The following is a 19,960-nucleotide window of genomic DNA, read 5'->3' on the forward strand; positions in this document are numbered from 1 at the left end:
AAAAGAAATTCAGTTTGTGCCACACAAGCATTCTCAAAATAATTTTTTATGAAGTTAATGCATAGCACAGTCTGAAGGCTCATATCAGTGAAATATGATTTCTCAGTTCACTGAGTCATGACAGACTAGTTTTTCTGTTTGTTTCATTATTTTGTCTTCCAATGACCATGTGACTTTAAAGGGGAAGTTACCATTTTCTATTCCGAAGTCAGCAAATGCGAGTTCTGAACCTTTACTAGTTATAAGCAACTCTCCATTCAGAGTAAAGATGATTGACTTGTCATCCAAGTTTATCATACAACCAACTACATCTCCCGGTTGCCAGCTTCGTCCAAAGAATCCGCTGCCTTGATGCCAACACTGGCCCTAAACGGAAAACCAAGGAAATAAATACAGTGGTAAATTAAAAAATAAATACAAAATAAGTTAAGAAACCCAGATATTTTATTTTCCAGATATTAAAGTAATTTGTAAGCAGTACTGATCATGACTTTTGCCTTAGAGATAACAGGGACATAGAGAGACTAAGGCACCCTAACTTCAGCAATTTGGAACCTGATAACTACTGTTCACTGGATTCAATTTCTTACACACTGTCATCCATCTAGTCCTTTAGGAGTCAAGCTTGGGAAGAAAGTACATGCAGAAAGCAGAAAAAAACAGAAAAAGGAAAACAGACCGTGGCTCTCTCAGTGAATAAAGGACCTTTTTTTTGATTTTTTTAAAACATTACCTATAAAAAAATGTAAGTGAGTGCTGTATCCTGTTTATAATCATGGCAGACTTCTGTACTTAGTTGGATACAGCCTAGGAAGATACATATAAACCAACACTTTGTTAGCATAATCTTATGACAGAATCAAAATGGAGGTACTATCCACTGTGAAACAGAGCTCAGAGATATCTTTATACGAATCAGAAACATGCTGGTAGCTGATGTTGAGTACACAGAGGAAACCTATGTTGTAGCCCTCTGTCTAGCCTGTTTGTAGATCAAAAGAGGTAAAGGTGTACTGACTTTGCTTCCTTCAAATACAAATGCTTGGTCATCAGCTCCCAACTCTATGTCAGGTCGACAGCCTGGCCTTGCCCAGCCAACACGCATGTCTCCACCTGTCACAGCTTCAAACTCAAAGTACCACTTTCCAGACTTCACTGCATAGGATTGTTCTACTCTGAAAAATCGAATCTTGTCAATGCTGACTTTTTCTACTGTTTGGTCAGCTGCAAAAATAAACAGAGGAAAAAAACCTCTCTTAATAATGAAACGAAATTATAACTGTCATTAAAAAAGGCCATGATTCTTATTGAAAATACATACCTATCTCTTGGTCAGGTGGCTCAATACTATAGCCATAGCCTGCAAATGTCCTGACAGCTTCACGGAGGCTGTCTCTGTTTGATTTTTTAGTACGTTCATCTAATAATGCATATGGCACCAGCCGAGGATTACGTTTGTTCTTAAGATCCTGAAAGGGATAATAAAAAACAACAAGAAGAAAAGTCTGTTTAGACATCACAAAGATTTTGAATAATGAGACAGAGTGTCCTTTGGCATCACGTAATGATCACAGAAGAGACGCAGCATTAATGAAGAAGAGTTCTATGAATGCAAGCTCAATTAATTATCTGTTAATAACACTGAAAACCTAAATACAAGAATGAAGGAGAAGGGTGGAAATATATTCTCATGCATCCAGCAGCTGCAAACATACAGGTCTGACAATCCAGACTTTTATATGTAGGGCTTCTTTTCCTGCTCCCAATCCCCTCTGGCTTTTCCAATTATTACTGGAATATTATTATTAATATTATTATTAATTATTATTATTATTAATATTATTATTAATACAGTCAGTATTTGTCATCTTAACTAACACTCCCTCCCAAATGATGTTCTGGAATAAAAAAAATCTCACATTCTTTACTTATTCCAAATGCATGTAAAGAAATTCCTACCTGTTGAATGCCATAGGTCCATCCTTGCTTTATTCTATCTTTTGCCCAGACGTTATGAGCATTTTCTGCTAGTTTGTCAACTAGAAATTCCTGAGAAGGTAACAATTTCACTTCAGAAAGATCAAGAGGGGCAGGTTTATATCCATTTGACATCATGTAACTGTAAGTCAACAAAGCAAAACAGAGAGTCAAGATATCCCAGTTATGGTACTTAATTCCTTCTATGAAGCATTCATAGGGTGGAAATCACTATCTCTCTCTCCCCTTTTTAATGTCCTACTCTCCCTGTTCCTTTGCAAAAATCTTCCATTGCACTTGGTTATTGACTAGGATATAAATTGGATTCTAGCCATCTAGACCATCTCATTTTCCACCTACTTGCACAATAGCTAATTAAATGTGACTCAGATCCATATTTACATGCCTGAACTGTTGCTATAAAGCAACAAAACTTTTTATTGAATGACTACTTTTTATATTTATATACATTTGTCATTTAAGCATTTCAAGTAATTTCTATTTTAGAGGTCTGTATGATGACTTCCTATGAAACTCTCTTACATATCATTAAGTATGGTATTTTAATTAACTATTCTGTAAGGACCGCATTACCACTTTTTCCAACAGAAGAAAAAAATTTTAACTATTGTTCTTACCCCTTTTTGACTGAATAAAAAGTTCAGCAAATTTTCAGCAGTAGCCATTTTTTTATCTTCTCCATTTAGCCATTTTATTATCTTCTCCAACCCTTCCATATTGTGTAAGGACAACCCTCCCTTTTAGACATATTCAGATTCTCTTTTGGTCAAGTCAAGTAGTTTCCATTAATTAGGATGTTTCATATAGGCAATAGGTATTTTAATGAGAATAATAGCAAACCAGTATTATGATAGACTCTCTGCAGTATGAATCTTGAGAAAAGCTCTATTTTACTTTTTTTTAATTGAGGCCATCAACTGGATCAAGATTACCATCTCTCATCACAAAACTATGTATTTTACTGCTCACTTGAAACGTTTCAATTGACTTTGTTTCTCATGGATAAATTTCTTTCAGGACAAAAAGACATATGGTGGGTTGATAAACTGAAGCGAAACGGCAAGTGTCCAACTTGCTGTTTCTCTCTCTGTAAAGTGGTAAACTCTCTTTCAAGTAAATAGATTTACCATCATATGAATAGACTGTTCTTTACTATGAGACAGAAAAGCACTGCAATGTTGTATTGAGCTTTGGAGTCTCCATTCTAGGGTGATGTAACACTGCTACAATTGCCTGTATACGACTGTTTCTGCCTCTCAACAGCTTCAGGAGGTGATGCAGCACAGCAGTATTCACATTCCAACATCATCACAGCCAAGTAAAGGCCTAACCAGAGATGTGTAAAACCCTATCATGTATGGTTCATATCCAGTATACTTTAATACTTTATCATGGGGTTCATATCCAGTATACTTTAAATGAACTTAAAATATTTTATATTTATAATAAATATTATAATATGTAACTGTTACCATAAGGTACATACTTTTTAGGAAGTTTGACTTTTTTAAGATCTTCCTCAGCTGCTGGATGAGCATGAACAATGTGACATCCAAGGGCCAAAAGGGTTCTGGCATAAAAATAGCATTAGTTAAACACAACATTATAGTTCTCATGCATTGTAAAAATATACAGAAGAAACTATATTTAAAAACATGTAAGTAATCTAAAATAAGGGTATTTAAAAACCCAAATATTTTCATTTATCAGAGATAATAAATAAGCCCTTCAAAGATTAAAAAGGCCCAAATCTATGGCTTGAGATTTCTACCACTTTATTAAAACCAACAGGATTTGGTCTCTGTAGAGACAAAGTTTTTCTACATCAGTCTGATTGGGTTCCTGGGACTTCTAGTAAAGTTAGAAGAATATCTTTGAAAGAGATATTTTAATGGTTTTTATATCTTACAACAGTATGATGCACTTGAATAAAAATAAAATTTTAAAACTTTATTTTCTTTTTTATTTAAAGCTCACTTGAGGGTTTCAGTTGACATTTGTAGATTATAATTCTTCTCTGTCTCAGGCAGTTTTGAGAATTCCACAAGACAAGGATGATGCCTTTTATTATCATCGCGTATCTGCAAAAAATAGCGGAAAAGAGTACTTTCCTGATGGAATATGGAATCACAGTAAAAACCCAGTAAATTCTCTGCAGCAATGAAGTCAATGTAAGTGATACCATTTATCTTTGTTCAGCGACAGCTACTCATAACTATATAAATCTCCTTTCCCATGATTTACTTATAATGTACACCATAAATACTCCTCCATAGTTAATGAAATAAGCAATTCCAGCTTACATGGTCACATTGTTGGTAACGTATAGACCACCACTGCATATCCTATTCAAATTACAAGTCAAGGTTTGGGCTGGTAGGAGACTTAACCTAATACAGGAGACTATACCCAGGCAGGTCATTCAAAACATACCTTGCCATACGTCCAGCCCAGTTCTATTTTATTCATTCCCCATAGTTCATGGATATTTTCAGCTAGTTTGTCCCTGATCTTTTCAAGATGAAAAGGAAGAGCAATCTAAGGAAAGAGCATAACAATTCCAGAAATAAGAAGAGGTTCCAGTTACCACACCTTGTATCCAAGATCACTTAGCTTACTTAGTGCATCACAACAAGCAATTGAAGAATTGCTAAGAAAGAGGGAAGATTTTATATTGTGAATTTAAGTTTTGAATAGACATAAGTTATAGATCCCATTACTGCAAACTTCACATACCTGACTGGTGTCTATTGGACAAGGGATAAAAGAAGCTTGTGAAAGAAATTGTGTTGTACCCAACAAATCCCTCACTCCTTCAAAATCTCTTTTATATTCTTTGACTGGTTCCAATTTCATCTTCTCTTTTGGAAGCAGTGCCTCATAACAGGGAGCATAGCCAGCAGGAGGCAGAAATTTAAACTCTCCATGACGTCCGCCCAACAAGAAACGAACTCTGTGCAATTTTCAATGAAGCAATTAGACTCTTAAATAATCAGCATATACTATCATTATGAATAAATAGTGTAGAAGCTTAAGCATTTTTTTAGTAACATTTACAAAAATGCATGTGTTCTTCATGTTTTGGTAAATACCAAAGTGTTACCGAGCATTCATACTAGCAGATACTGTCAGTAAAACCATCATCTACCCACTATATTTTGAAAATTTGTTTTGGCCAAAACAAAACTAATTATTTAATGTAGTGGCATATTGAAATATTTCTCATTTAAAATCAAATGGTTGTAAGTTGTGATTTTTTTAAATGGATTTAAGGCATTTGGAAACACAAATCAAATTTAAATTGGACTGTTACTCTAAAAATACTATTGGGACTATTGATACATAACTTGAAAGATTTAAAGTTACGTCTCAATGAACACATGCAGACAGTTTGGCATATGAGGGAGGTAAAAAAAAAAAATCACTAAAACCTTAATACATTAAGAAAGCAACAATATTATACTGAATCTTCCAACAGGGAATGAGTTCCAGAAGCACAACTAAGATCCTTTGTAAACCCCTAAAATGTTATTTTTCTCCTCAGATATAGATTTGTCATATAAATTTAAGAATATACCAAGAGAAACAACAAAGACAAAAACTATCCAGCTGCATACTTTGATCCTCAAGTGAGCAAACTCTAGAGGTAAACAAATGCTAAAAAAAACCAAGAAAAAATCCTGTTATCTCTAGAAATTAGCCCCTACAGTTTTTGAGATGGAGTGATCAGAAGCCTATAGGAATATTAGAACAGATCAACATATTTTGTTCACATTTTTAAGAAGATTGAAGACCCTAGAACACCCTCCTTAACTCATGAACTCAAGATTCCCATGTAAAAGTATTTTCTCTGGTAGCAATAGAAACAGACAACAATATACATCTGCTGCTAACATCAGCTATAATGTTACTATAAACTACAATGAAAAATGCTCTCACAAAATATAAAAGAAACATCAAATAAGAATGAAAAAAAGAAAATAATTACACCAATTTTGGCAGATTTCTTACATAAAAAGTAATTAATATTTTCAAAAGCTTTGTATTAATGCAACTACATAGTAGGGTCACTCCAGGAGAATAAATGAAATTCATTTACTAAATCTTTGCCAGCCCTCCTTTATTCTGTTTGATTCTTCAGGAGATTTTCTGAATTCATTGAACATACTATATAAATTGTGTACAGTAAGTTTGAATCTCAGTATTTTAGCTATAGAAGAGGTAAGAAATGGGGAATATTAGTAAAGAGGTTCCAAAACTGCTTCTCATCAGTTCTGTTTCCCACTGTGAACACAGTATCAGTTTTCATGATGATTTAGGTTTTTTTACTCCCTGCTGAGAAAGCCAGTGAGAACCTTAATTAGTGCAAAATATGGTGCTGCGTTTCTAACACGGTTTTTTTTCACTGATAATTGGAATGAAACAAAATTAATTTCCCCTAGGTCACCAAATACCCGTAAAATAATACTGTCCAGACATTGTGACTTGATGAAATAGTTTACAGGCTCACATGACATTGTAAAGTGAAATCATCACTGAACAAATCATTACTTCCCTGCCTTCCTTCCAACTGCTATAGTTCTGCTATTTGGGCAGAACTGAAGTAGCAAAACAGAATAAATCATACTAGAATTTGGGCAATATTTTGTGTGATAAGACAGCAAAGAAAACTATTAAAATTAAGTTGTACTTACTTTACACCTGCTGACAAGCTTACGACAGGGAAGAAAAACCCTTCTGTACTGAAGTTCTCAAACATTCCCTGTACAGGCTGCCCATTAATACGGAATGAAATGCTGGGTACACCTAAATCCAAGCAGCAGCTAACCACATCATCAGATGCCAATAAATGCTGATTGACAGATGCTACAGCTCTGGGTACCCGACCTAGGATAAAAGTATTTGGGAATCAGAATATTTAAGCAGGTTTAATTTTAAAAAAAATATTTATTCAGCCATTTCTACTGGAGTATGTTACAGATGCCTCCTAGTCTTCTCCAAAAAAAGATAATTTCTGACATTGGATAATTGTTCAATAGTGTTGGAATAAAATATTGAATTATGTGGGTCTGCACACACATATTTTATATAAAAAACCCAATGCTAGAACAATTTTAATAAAATTGACAAAGGAAACACTCTCAGATTATGAATTATTAGAATTAATGTAATAAAATTTACTTCAGTGTATACAGTCTCATTAAAACACCTTTCATTTGTATGGCCCCACTCTATTATTTTCAGAGCAATTAAAGAATACCTAGATCTATATGGCATTTAAAGGCACTGAGAAATATGGGGAAACTAAGGATTTTGTCTTGATGCCTTGAAAATTGCACGTTGAAACATAGGTCACAAATTGAGCAAGCTAAAAAATAACCATCATTTACTATGTATGCAAGAGAAATCTGGATGAAAAAATAATGTGATAGTTCATAATTAAAGACTCTACACACAAAGACTAAAATAATGAAGTTGGTAAAAAAATATTATTTTTTATTGATAAAATTGATAATGAAATTATTTATCAAAACTTTAATTCAATTTGTCAGATCTCTCAACAGGTTAAAAATAACCCATTTTTCTTCAACTGTAGATTCAAAGTAAAATAATGATGCAAATGTCAATTTGTAAAGACCTAATTTATCTGAGATCAATACATCCATTTATTTTGGACAGATAGAATTAAGTCAGTATTGATCTAGACCTGGAAAATGCCATTCTGTGGTCAAAATCATGCAAACAGGGCAATCTGCTAAAAAGCCTAACTGGTACAATTCAATATTGGCTAACATCTCAGACAAGTAGTCTGATTTGAACTTCTAAATACCTTATTGATAACCTGGAGTTCTTAATGTAGCTCACTATGAAATAGCAAGTTATATATACAAAAAAATGGAAGGTAATCATAGATAGCTGTTAACTGTAAGAATAAGTGCTAGCTCACAAAGCACTCACCAGACCACAGATGAAGGCCGTCAAACCCAAAAGAGTAGAGGTCATCACCAACACCATTGCCTCCCCATCCTTCTCCACCTCCAGGATAGGGGGCATAACCTGAGGTAGAGGCCCATCCAACCCGCAAGTGGGTGGGTTCAGCCGTCAAGAATGGATCAACCTGATCAATTATTAACTCAAAGTACCACTTCTTGTATTGTGCAGAGCCCTCAGCAACACCCAAAAATATGTTTGGTCTTATGCTAAGAAAGAAAATGCAAGCCAGTTAGTGTAAACATAAAGTGTGACATAGGAATTATGTTGCTGTATAATTGTCAAATTCTCTTTACAAGTAAGATATAAGTATAGGTACCCACATATTGCTTGTAATATTTTTTTAAGTGAACCACTATGCATAAATTAATAAAGCTGCTGTAGAACCATCTTCTAAGGTAGAGGTTCGAGGTTCCATGCTTTGAAAAACTTACAGTCAAAAGAGAAATGACAAGATCACTTACTAAAATCAAAACCAGGAGTGTGATTGCCAGGAAATCAAGTCCCTCTTAAAAGACACAAGAACTTCAGAGTATGTTTGCATACTTTGTTCCCTGTTTTGACTCAGAAACAAGCAGCTTTCATGTTTCTATTTTAGAGCAGCTCTGGTTATGAATTAGCAATTTCTATTTGATCCCAGGTTCCATACAAATGCTATATTGTCCGTAAAAATGTATTTTTTCAGAACTTAATACATATACAATATCACCTCCCACGGTGTGTTTCTCAATACTGAAAGTTTGGGGTTCTTAGGTTTTTAGGTTATTTTAATAAATAACCTAAAAAATAAATATTTAGGTTAAATATTTCTTAGGTTACTGTTTTTAATTCAATTACTTACTGAAAATATGGAAATTCAATTTTTTCTAATATAACACCAATAATTTTTTCTAATACAACATGTCACTATACCTTGTCACATCATTAATCAAACGTGTCTGCAAAAGTAAGTCTCTTCTGGGCAGTAAATTGTCACAGATCAAATTTTGATTGGCACGGACTGCAACTCCATTGCAGACGCAGAGAGAGCAAAGCACATCGAGAATCTTAAAGGAAAAATCAGAAGTAGTAAGACAAAGGTAGCTAGGAGCATACACTATTATTCAGTTGTCAGCTAAATTTACATTCAGGATAGCCCTAAGGGAAGGGATATAATATACATTATTGTTTTTTATATACTTTTCACATATTTGGACCAAGTGTAGTCTGTACTACTGATAGAGGATATCAAACGTTTGTGGAACATAACATCAGAGCACAGGGTTTGAGGATGCATCAGAAACCTTCCTTTAAGAGTCTTTATTCTCATTTTGATCAGACAAAATTAGCCTTATGCTAATTCTTAAAGACTTTTTATTAAATCTCAATAAAAATTTGAATATAAAATTAAATTCCTTGATAAATTTTCTGCAGCCCAAAAAAATTCCTGTGACAAATAAGTGGATAATTCTCAATGGCAATGAGATTGATTGCTTTTTAGTCTCTTTTGGAAACAATGTTTCAATTTGAGAAATATTCAATTTTTTTATAAAATTAAAGATGCTTTAAAAGCTCACTATAAAGCATAACAGATTTTCAAAAAGTTGTTATTCTAAAACTTCAGATGTCTTTTCTTTTTTTTTCTTGAGTCTGAAAATTGAAAGAGATTGATATCATTCTTACAGAGTACTGGAGCAGGAGCTTTTGGAAGAGAAAACACAGGAACATAATGTTGCTTAATACTGAGCAAAGCTGCACACTTTCACAAACAGAGAAGCTTCAATGAGTACTTGACCTCTGACAAACAGTCTTTGAGCAAGGAGCCCAAGTGGTCTAGATTGCTACACACCACCTCCACAACAGAAGATACATCTTCACACCAATTGATTGTGTTATTTCTATTGTACAACTCCAGAAACAGCAGAATATGAAACTCATCTTCGCTACTCCTGTTGTCTGACTAGTGAACTGAACACAAACCCACCATTGACAGCTTACACTGCTTAAGTTAATATATTTGCTTAAACACTTTTCTATGTCCCAGCATTTTCCTTTCTACCACCTCTGCTATTGGGCAGAAGCCATCTAGCAGAAGGATAAGCATTTAAAGGACCACACAAGCTCTGAGCAGTACTCAGCTGTAAAGCATCTTAGTAGCATTAATGATTACCAGCAGCTCAGACTTTACATGTAAACTGTTTAAATAACCTCCGTGAATATGCTGACTCTATTTCTGACAGAAGGCTTTGAATTTAAAAAGGCCTTCAACTCAATAATTTCCAGGACCATTTAACTCATTATTTTCCTTATTTGCTAAATCTCAACAGAATCTCTAATCAAGCAGGAGAACAAGATATAGTGTTTATGGAATAACAGATGAATTTATTTCTTCCCACCCACTCTTTAATACTTGCTGAGGTATAGCCAAAGACACTACAAACAGAAATTAACAAATCCATTACCCAGTATAATTCTTCTCCTGTATACATTTTCTGCTTCTGCTCTAAGTTCTCACTATAAGATCTACATTGAGATGTTTCAGACAAAAGGTTCTTTCTTTCTAGGCGACTGGCATAACACAGTAATCTTGTTAAAAGATAAAAATATTAAGCTAAACTTCCTGCTGTAACTTCAACTTTTTTTCTTATGCCTACTTAGTTCATACTCCTTAACCCTGCTTAAAAATTCTTTTCTCCTTTACTGTATCTGTAGCTGGTTAGGTTCTCTGTATTAGTGATTTACAAGAGAAAGTAATTTCAGCTCACAAAAACTTCCTCTGTTCTTCCTCGAGGTTATCAGTCTTTCAAATAAAATTTTAATTGAGGAAGGAAACTCACATCAGAAAATCACACAAAAACCTATATCTTCGTCTGTGTTGTGATGTCATCCTGGTCGCAGCCAGAAACTCTGTTCACCTTCTTCTATCATAATAAATTGCATATGGGTGTCTAAATTAATTTCATCCAGTATATCTTCTGGAAACTCAGGGGTTTTTTCTTTCTTCAGAACACCTGTGTTTTCAGATATTTGGATTATTTTTCTGATTTCTCCATTTATTTCTTTTCTTTTCTGCTGCTATTATTATTACTCAAGTTAGGAATGATTTTGCAGGATATAGTTCTCTATATCTGTGGATGCAATGGTAGTCCACCAATTCTCCAGAGCCCTGAATCACAAAGCAAGCTACTCTGCCCACTTTCTTACAGCTACCAGAATACTTCATTTTCTCATCAAATCCAATGTTCTGACTGGTTACCAATATTTAACTGCTTACTTCTCATACAAATTTTTGGTATTTGAAAATTGCTGAAAAGCATTTATATATTAAACATTCTTTTAATCTCAACAAAGAAATTTTGCAAGTATACTTTAAAGTTATTTTATTCCTTTAAAGGTTATAGAATCAAATATTTCTTATCCTTTTTCCCCCACAAATTATTGTAAGATTAACATTACATCCTTATTTTTTCCAAACATACCTTGTAATTGCGCCCATGTTTATCCAACAGTGAAATAATGGATTTGATGTGTTCCTCAGATATTAGATTTAAAGCTTCTGGGCTTTCAATCAAGATGCAGTGCAACACTTCCAAAATACCTACATGAAGGCCACAGAAACAATGTTGTCATTAAATCACCCTCACCACTGAACACAACCTAAAAGCTCAGTAAAGGAGTATCTTACAAGATGGTTTCTCTGACCTAAAAAGAGAACTAAACAACTTCCAACGAGTAATGATATGAACATGGTACATTAGGAATAAATGCATAATTAAAATGTTAATGTCTCTTTTCTTTTGAATATAGCCACAACTTCAAAACCACTTGAGAAATTTGCTAGATTAGCTCCTTCTTTTTAATGGAAGAGGGAAAGGGAGCACTGGATAGTGTATTAATATTTTGTTGAATACTCCACTGTAAAAAAAACAAACCTATAAGCTACATCTTTATGGGGTTTATATGCATGTCACAAATACATGTAATTTCATAGTACACCACTCTTGATCCTGTTTGACCTAATCCCTTAATTCATCAGGGTCACGTTCAGCACTGACTGGATATAGTATTGCACATAACAAATGTATTGAAGCAAAACAATATCATATGAGTGTCTCTTTTAATATATTACTTTAGCCAATTAACAAAACAAAACAACCAACAAAAAACCAAATCCAAAATAAGGAAAAAAGAAACAAAAAAACTCACAAAAAAACCCCCAAACAAACAAAAAACCAACCAAACACCAATAGTGTGTTTGTTTTCTAATATGTGTTGGCTTCAAGGAAAACTGCTATGTAAATAATGTAAAATAGGCATTGACTGATAGTTAATTTACATTGTAAAGGTGAGTCTCACCTGAGGAAGATTCTAATCTGTCCAATTTACTGATTAGCCAATCAAGGTTACAGGAAAATTGAGCACAGTTGTTTCTGTTGCCACGAATGAGAGCAGCTGGAAAAAACCACAAGGTATCATTTTATAACAGGAGATTCTCATTTTAAATCAACAAAGTTTATTATATGTATTTTAACACAATTTTTAGAGTAACTCAATAAAACAATGAACAGACAAGTCCATTTATGTTACCATAATAAAGAATTGGAATTTCCACTACTTGGAATATCAGCAACTGACATAATTTCTAAGGTGCACATAGTTTTTGAAATTGAAGGGGGTCTCCTGCATAAACAAGAATCTCAGAAAAAAAAGTTTTGTTTATGTTTTATTTTGTTGCTAAATATAAATAGAAGTTATTCAGCGCCCTTGCTTGATGTCAAGCACAGTCATGATCATGGGGCTGAAACTTTTCTTTTTCTGTTTCTTCCTACCAAATGTGGGAAGATCATATGCAGAAGTTTGAGTTCAAGTGCAGATTAGGCATATTGGTGTTTAGTTTTCCTTTCTGATAACAATGTTGTAGAATGCACAGCTTTTAGTCTTTCAGTAGTGCAGACTGCACTTTGAAAGTTCATCAACATTCAAGGTCTTTCAAGAAATATTGTTCATTTTCTTCCTTCTAGAAGTCATAGATCATAGGGGAAAAAGAGTAACAAAAAATACATATTTTGTATTCAATTTTCAATGATTTTTATTATGAAGCACAAAAAGTATTATGTCAGAACCACTGTTTTCAAAATGTACTGGCAGATAAAAATCAAGATAAAATCTGAAAAAAGTCTAGTATTAGGGAGAGCTTCTTTTCATCCTATTTTTCTTTAAACTCATAAGACTGTAGTAAAATGCAGCCAGTGGTAACTTTTTAGTTTCTAAAGCAATGAGATTTCATTAGAAGCACCTCCATGTCTGTTCTATGTGAATAACCTCATGCTTCAAAACTCTTCCCCTGGTTTCTTTTATTCTTGCCCTGACTCTCAACTTCCTTGTTTCGCTATGGATCAGGACTACCTTCCTTTGTGATGAAAATAGAATGCATTTAATCTCCATCAGAAGACAAGGCTCTTCTAAATGAGGAATAATGTAAACTAGGTATCAAATAAGAAATTTAAATACATATATACATACTTGTTCTGCTCTATAATTTTGGTCATTCTACATCACAGAAGTAGTTTGCTCTTGAATAGCAGTGCTCTAGAAAATCTGGCCTTTATATTGAAAAAAACTGTTTTACAGTTTTTCTAATTTTTAAAATGGTAATTCACATCTGTTTGCATATCACAGGTACATTTAAATTTTTAAAAAAAAAGGTTTTGACATGCTTCACAGAACTTTTTCCTGGCTGAGATCTAATTTTCTGATGTATCATTGCTCAAGAAACTCTATTTAGCAGTAACTATATGTAATGGATTCTGTAATTTACAGAATAAACTGAATAATACTCAAAGTATTCTTTGGTGGTGACACAATAGGTAGGATTCCATGCTACTGGGGTATTCTGGGGTTTTTTTTACTTTAGAAGGTTTTTGAAGAACTTACCTAACAATTTGTAAAGGAGATTCAAAATTTCTTTCCATGATGTACCACCATGTTCTTCTCTTGCAATTCCTGCAAAATGAGCTGCGCTGTTGTAGTCGTTTAGGCGATCAATGCAATTTAGAACAAGTGCCAGCATTCCCTAAACACATATGAGAGAAGAAAGTGAACTGCACATGAAAAAGCATGGGTCATTGTTTCATTAAAGACTTTTTCTTGTATAAATTGGAAGGCTGCATTATCTTAAATTAAGAAAATCCCAAACAACAAACCAATTGCGCTTAAAAGATTTGAATATGTATTTTTCTGTATAAAAATAATTAATTTTAGAGAATGATTATATATGGTTCCTTACACAACTAAGTATTATGAAAAATAAGGAATAAAAATCTGAAAATAAAAGCTTTTTCAATTTTTAAGGACATTCTTTTTTGCATAAAATCTCCCTTGCATAAGGAAAAAATGCTTTAAATTTAGATAAAAAGGAATTTTCATTGATTAAAAAAGGTGGAAGTTTTGCTATCCAATAAAATATCTAAACCAAACACTTTTAAATACTACAAGGGATTTGTAACTTCACTTTGATTGCATACTCAAACAGTATTGAAAACCTGGAAGCAATTCAAATGTGTCTAAACACATCATAAAATATGTTTAGTAATTCTACAGAAATGAAGTTATTCCATTTTCAAAGAGGAGCAATTCAGCAATTATGTAATACATAACTTTCTCTAAAACTGGCATTCTTAGAATTTCTAGAGGTAAAAAAGTTACAGGCAGATTCACAGGACAGAAAAGACATCAGAAATAACATTCATTATTGACCCAGGTTTTATCATTCATTTGGAGTATCCAGGTTGTATAACTTCACAGAGAGAAAAAGAAATTTTAGTAAAATAAGATCCTTTTAAAGATGCTCAGAAGTATTAAGATCAAATTTTATGACAGAGTGTGTGGCTTGTGACAAGTTTATATAGTTTTATATATACTTACATATATATATATATATATATAAAATCTGGGAACACTACATTATAGATCATATGCATATATCTAGATGATAATATGCATTCATCTAAATTTCTCTCAAAGTTTGTGAGATAATCCACTTAAAATAATGCAAAAATCCCTTTCTCTGTACCTCTTCTTTGAATAGATTTTGTCTGTTTTTGAGTGAGCGAAGTTTGTTTTGCTTGTCTTCATGTTGCAGCTCTTCTTCGGGAAGCTGGAAGTAAGTGATCAGGTCTTGCAGAGTCTGAGCCATCTCCTCAACAGGCAGGGCGCTGGGTGACAGTGCTCTGTTGTTTCCACTATGGAAAACAACAAGACTGGCAGCATTAATCATTTTCCCTCTGTAATTTACAGTATTATGTGGCAGCATATTCTCTTTTGGTACCTAAATCAAGTCTTGTTACATGTATGACACGTGAATATAAGCAACGGATGATCCGAACTGAACATCATTCAAATACCTATTATTTGGCTGTCCAGAACTCAGAGCTCCCTGAGTGGAATCATATTTCTCTTTCTGTGCTGATATAAACAGAGAGAGTGGGTTTTTTAAAAAAGAAAAAAAAGAAAGTAGAAGCAATGTAATTCAGCAAAAAGAAGAAAAAGAGATTGAAGTTCTTTTTCTACAGTAATTGATTTTGTTTAGATACTTTAAATCCCACTAAAGGTGTGATGGCACAATAACAGTAGCAGTTACTGAAGTTATACACCCACAGCCTTCTGGGAAAAGAGCACAAAGTAGCAGGTAATCCTAACCACAAATTAGATCTTCTGTATCTATTCTATACAGTAAATAAAAAGGGTGGGATTTAAAAAAAAAAAGCATTTCAAGAAATCTCTGTTGTCAGTAAATAATGTCTTTTTCTGTTTAAGTATTTTCTCACCCTTATGTGATAATCCAGTTTTCCACAGCCTGACTATTATAAATAGCATCATCTAGCAGGCACTGACTGCTGGCAAAGGTGGCTCTGTTTTATATCCTCAGCCCAAGAAATAAAAAGTAGTGGAGTAGTGGTGCAGGTTCTTGAGATACTGAAGTAATAATGTTTTAAACACAGGCTGATATGATGAGCAATTAATTAATTAAAACCTCCTTTTTCTTTATTTTTTATAAAATATTGCATCAAGTATTACAAGGGTGAACACTTCATCACCATAATTAAAACTTCTGCCAAGCACTACAAAAGAATAGTTTCTTCAGTAGAAAATATATTCTTATAGATTTAATTACACAAAGTTCTGGGTATCATTGAATACTCACTAACAGAGTAAGACTAAGATCAGTTAGCATGTTTTTTCAACCTGAATTACTATCCAGCTTGCTTCTGGCTTCAAGGTATTAGATTTCATGTAAATAATCTTATGTAAACTGTTCTATCTATTTAATGGCATTACTAATCAAAATTTCAAATTTCAATCACTAAAAATATATTTCTAAGAGCTTCTAAATTCAAACACTTGAAAGCAGGACATAAGGATTCTCTTAGAGAAATTCTTATAATTTCAGAATACTTTAAAACCAGGGTAACAATTACCTTATGAAGTGGCTGAATAAGCTTGTAGTATTGCGAATGATTCGAGCAGCCTGGGACTCCTCACGCTGGCATCTTTGTAATGTGAGACCATCGTCCATGTGACCTTCTTGATGTAATATAACCTATTGGGAGTCAGGAATTATCAAATAATTACTTTAAAACACTTTTTGCTTTTAAATTTTTTAAATTTATTTCAAGGCTGCACTGAAAAAAGTAATTTGCATATGTACAGATTTGTTAATCACTTTATCTAGACACCCATTAAATAGCTACAAGTTTATCAGTCTCACATAAGTTATTCAGAGAAGACAATGTAATGTATTTTTGTTCTTCCACAATCCATTTAAAAAGATACTCTTAAAAAACATTTTCAAGATGTTACAAAAATGTCATTTTTGCTCTCAGGGAAAGAGGAACTTCACTTTCTTAAGCATCATTTATGAAAGGATTTATGCTTTAAGACTGTTGTCAAGAAAAGTCAAGCTGGAGTGACAAACAACCATTACAATGCTGCTAAAGGAGCAATACTGTTTATAAACAACTTCTGATTCATTTAACTATTTCTACACAATATGTTGTATTCTTATCTGAACCAGATAAGAACATCATGTGAACTTCAAGCAATAACAGAGATCCTTTGGTGGGATTTTAATCTTTCACTTTGAAAAAACACACATAGTTACAGAAATCTAGCATCACTTTTAGGTGTCAGAAAAACAAGTCTTGGTCATTTTGAGTCATTAAAATCCTACATCAATTTTGTTTGAAGTAAATGTGAGTTATCCTGCTTCTTTGCTCAAGAATTTACTGAATTCTCCACCAAAAAAATGTGTCATTTTAGTTTTGAGTTAATAAAAATTTGCAACCCACGTTCCCAGTTAGCAGAGTAATTCTGAGGGCATGAATAGTTAACAAAGAAACAAGAATGTTATACAGGTGGTTGCTGCCAAAAATGGGAAAGTTATTTACCAACAGCTTTTGTACATACTAGCATATATACATATCAAAGCACTAGAAAGTGATGTTTTTCTATGTTTAGCATGTGTTTACACATGTGCTCTGTTCCTTCAAACATGCTGAGTTTATCTGGACAGCAGAATCCATGGAAATATGGATGGAGAAGATTGGGAAGATATTTTTGAATTATTAAATAAATAATATTTTTTAAAGGAGAGTCGTTTAAAATTTGGCCTTCTTTCCTCTTTTTTCAGATACTTCTTTATATAGAATCACCCTGTGGGTGACTTTGCTAGATTAAATATTACTGTTTCCATGGAGAAGGTCCTGAGGTCGTGAAACTGAAAAGTAAGTGAAGTTCTATTCTTCCCATCACAAAACTAGTAAGAAAAATATTTGACAATTAAAGAATGTGTCCTCAGGCCATTGTATGTAGCTCTAGGTTTTGGAGCTACAGGAATGAAAACATTTGACAAATAGGGTATTAAAGTTGTCATGTCTTGCAAAATAATTGCACCTTTATTATTGTAAAGCAGATATGCACTCTTCTTCCTAAGCATGCAATGTGGATGAGGGAAAAGTCTTTTAGAAGGACATAATTTTTCCTATTTCTCTGACAAACAAAACCAAAAAAACCAAAAACCCCAAAACCTAACTAGAGAACCAACAAACAGCCCAAAACTCAACTAAATCATCCAGAAACATCACAATGACAGGAAAGTGCTATTTAGAATTCCAGTAAGTGCATCACAGGGAGAAGCATCCAGCACTGGCTACATCAATTCCTCAGATTAAACACTTCTCTGCATGTAGAAAGGGGCATTTGGCACTGCCTTGCTTGTAGAAGTACAGCAAGGCACAGACCAACACTGTGAGCAATGGGCTCCAGAGCGTGGATCCAAATCACGTAGCATGTGTTTTTCTGTTCCCTGAGCTCTAGCACTTTGGAGCTCTACAGGAGTTCACTGCTTGCACAAAAGCAAACTAAAAAGATAGACATCCATCACTCACTGGATGGTGAGGGATGTTGACTACAATACTGATGTAATCACAATTACCTGGCAAAATCTTGAATCCTTGGTTACCACAATCTCAGAGAGAGAGACAAAAAATAAAAATTTTGGCAGAAATCATGCAAAAAAAGCCTCACAAATGATACCAGAATTTCTTACATATTTTTTAGTATAATAATTAGATACATGAAATTACAACAAAGCCAAACAACAGAAATTTTAACTTTACAGGAATTTTTAGTATTTTATAACAGAACTAATCTTATAGTTGTTTTCTTCTCTCTATGGCTTTACAGAAACTGATGGTGACAACAGCTAGGTTACGTCAGAAAAGCATCCTTTGCCTCTTGCAAAAACAGGGTACTTCTCAATCTTCCTAGGGCTAATGAGTCATGTTATAAAAAGTGCAGGCCAGCTTCAGAAGGAATACAGTGAGTGAAAGTGAAAATCACCTGACACGATGGCAGAGGATGAATACCAAGAAATGACTACAAAAATTAATTTTATATGAAATTTAAAGTGATGTATATATCAAATTTCTTACAAGATTATAGCCTAGTGACATATATTGCAGGGTATGAAAAACTGTTTCTTGCCTTCACAGGAATATCAACTGCATGAAGCTAGAAGGTTTGGACTGTCTTCTGTTTGAAGGCACTTAACGAGACAGCATTCCCCAGGTGAGAGGGCAACAAAAGATTTGAAGTCTTTGAACATGAAGGAAACCATTTCAAAGGAGAATAAAACTGACAGGCAATTATGGAGTTTCTTTTACTCCCTTGCTGCTGAGCAGAAAACTGGAGAAAAAAAATACTGAATGCCACAGGAAGCTATTGTAAAATTCTTCATTGAGTACAGAGGAAGAATCTACACATTGCCTTTTCAAGAAGTAAAATTGGACCTTCTGAGGAAACAGAATGACATAGCCAGTTTTGGCATGGGAAAGGAAGAGGCCGTCATTGTTTGGTTTAATTTTTTATCAAGAAAATTCTATATGACTGGCATTTAAAGAATTTCTCTGATCAGCCAGATTGCAGAGAAGTGAAAGGGTTGGGCACTCCCTGCCCATTGATGATGACCATGTGTGCTGCCTATGAATAAATGTGATGTTCCTGGGGAGTGTGAGCAGCACCTCATTGTTTTGTACTGCTGTGCTTGTGTATGGGTACTCTCCTATAAATGTACATGCGTGCAAGTAAGTAAAGAATTCCAGCTTCTTTTCAGTAATGAATTTTTTTTTTTCTTTTTCATGTTCGGATGCTGGGTTTAAGTTGTGAAAATCTACAAATAGAGAATAATGGTAATGATGAAGCTATGTGAAGCTAGTACTAAACCCCATAACACTGGATGATATATGAACAATATTTGAAAATATAACAGGTCATATGCCACTACTTAAGAGTATAATTGTACCCTAAAATCAAAAGACTGAGAGAAAGACCTTCTTGATGTTACATCACAATTAAATCTAACATTTTGGGAGAAAATTATTCTCTAGGATCCCTTAAGAAACTTGGTTATTTTCTAAGGCTATTTTTTAAGTGA

The 19,960-nt window shown here is 33.7% G+C and overlaps 1 protein-coding gene across 1 annotated transcript in view; it reads right to left on the reverse strand.

Annotated features, from left to right (window-relative positions):
• Positions 1 to 19,960, reverse strand: part of RYR3 (ryanodine receptor 3) — a 196,760-nt gene that overhangs the window by 105,842 nt on the left and 70,958 nt on the right. The window contains exons 12-27 of the mRNA XM_066551268.1: positions 16,446 to 16,567; positions 15,041 to 15,209; positions 13,903 to 14,041; positions 12,325 to 12,420; positions 11,448 to 11,566; positions 8,902 to 9,035; positions 7,957 to 8,198; positions 6,693 to 6,885; positions 4,735 to 4,951; positions 4,432 to 4,536; positions 3,976 to 4,079; positions 3,485 to 3,568; positions 1,960 to 2,119; positions 1,322 to 1,469; positions 1,019 to 1,224; positions 192 to 366 (exon numbers count right to left, since the gene is read on the reverse strand). Coding sequence (XP_066407365.1) covers positions 192 to 366; positions 1,019 to 1,224; positions 1,322 to 1,469; positions 1,960 to 2,119; positions 3,485 to 3,568; positions 3,976 to 4,079; positions 4,432 to 4,536; positions 4,735 to 4,951; positions 6,693 to 6,885; positions 7,957 to 8,198; positions 8,902 to 9,035; positions 11,448 to 11,566; positions 12,325 to 12,420; positions 13,903 to 14,041; positions 15,041 to 15,209; positions 16,446 to 16,567 — 2,413 coding nt within the window. The remainder of the gene's footprint in view (positions 1 to 191; positions 367 to 1,018; positions 1,225 to 1,321; positions 1,470 to 1,959; positions 2,120 to 3,484; positions 3,569 to 3,975; positions 4,080 to 4,431; positions 4,537 to 4,734; positions 4,952 to 6,692; positions 6,886 to 7,956; positions 8,199 to 8,901; positions 9,036 to 11,447; positions 11,567 to 12,324; positions 12,421 to 13,902; positions 14,042 to 15,040; positions 15,210 to 16,445; positions 16,568 to 19,960) is intronic.

This window comes from Molothrus aeneus, chromosome 6 (genome assembly GCF_037042795.1).
Source record: "Molothrus aeneus isolate 106 chromosome 6, BPBGC_Maene_1.0, whole genome shotgun sequence".
NCBI lineage: Eukaryota > Metazoa > Chordata > Aves > Passeriformes > Icteridae > Molothrus > Molothrus aeneus.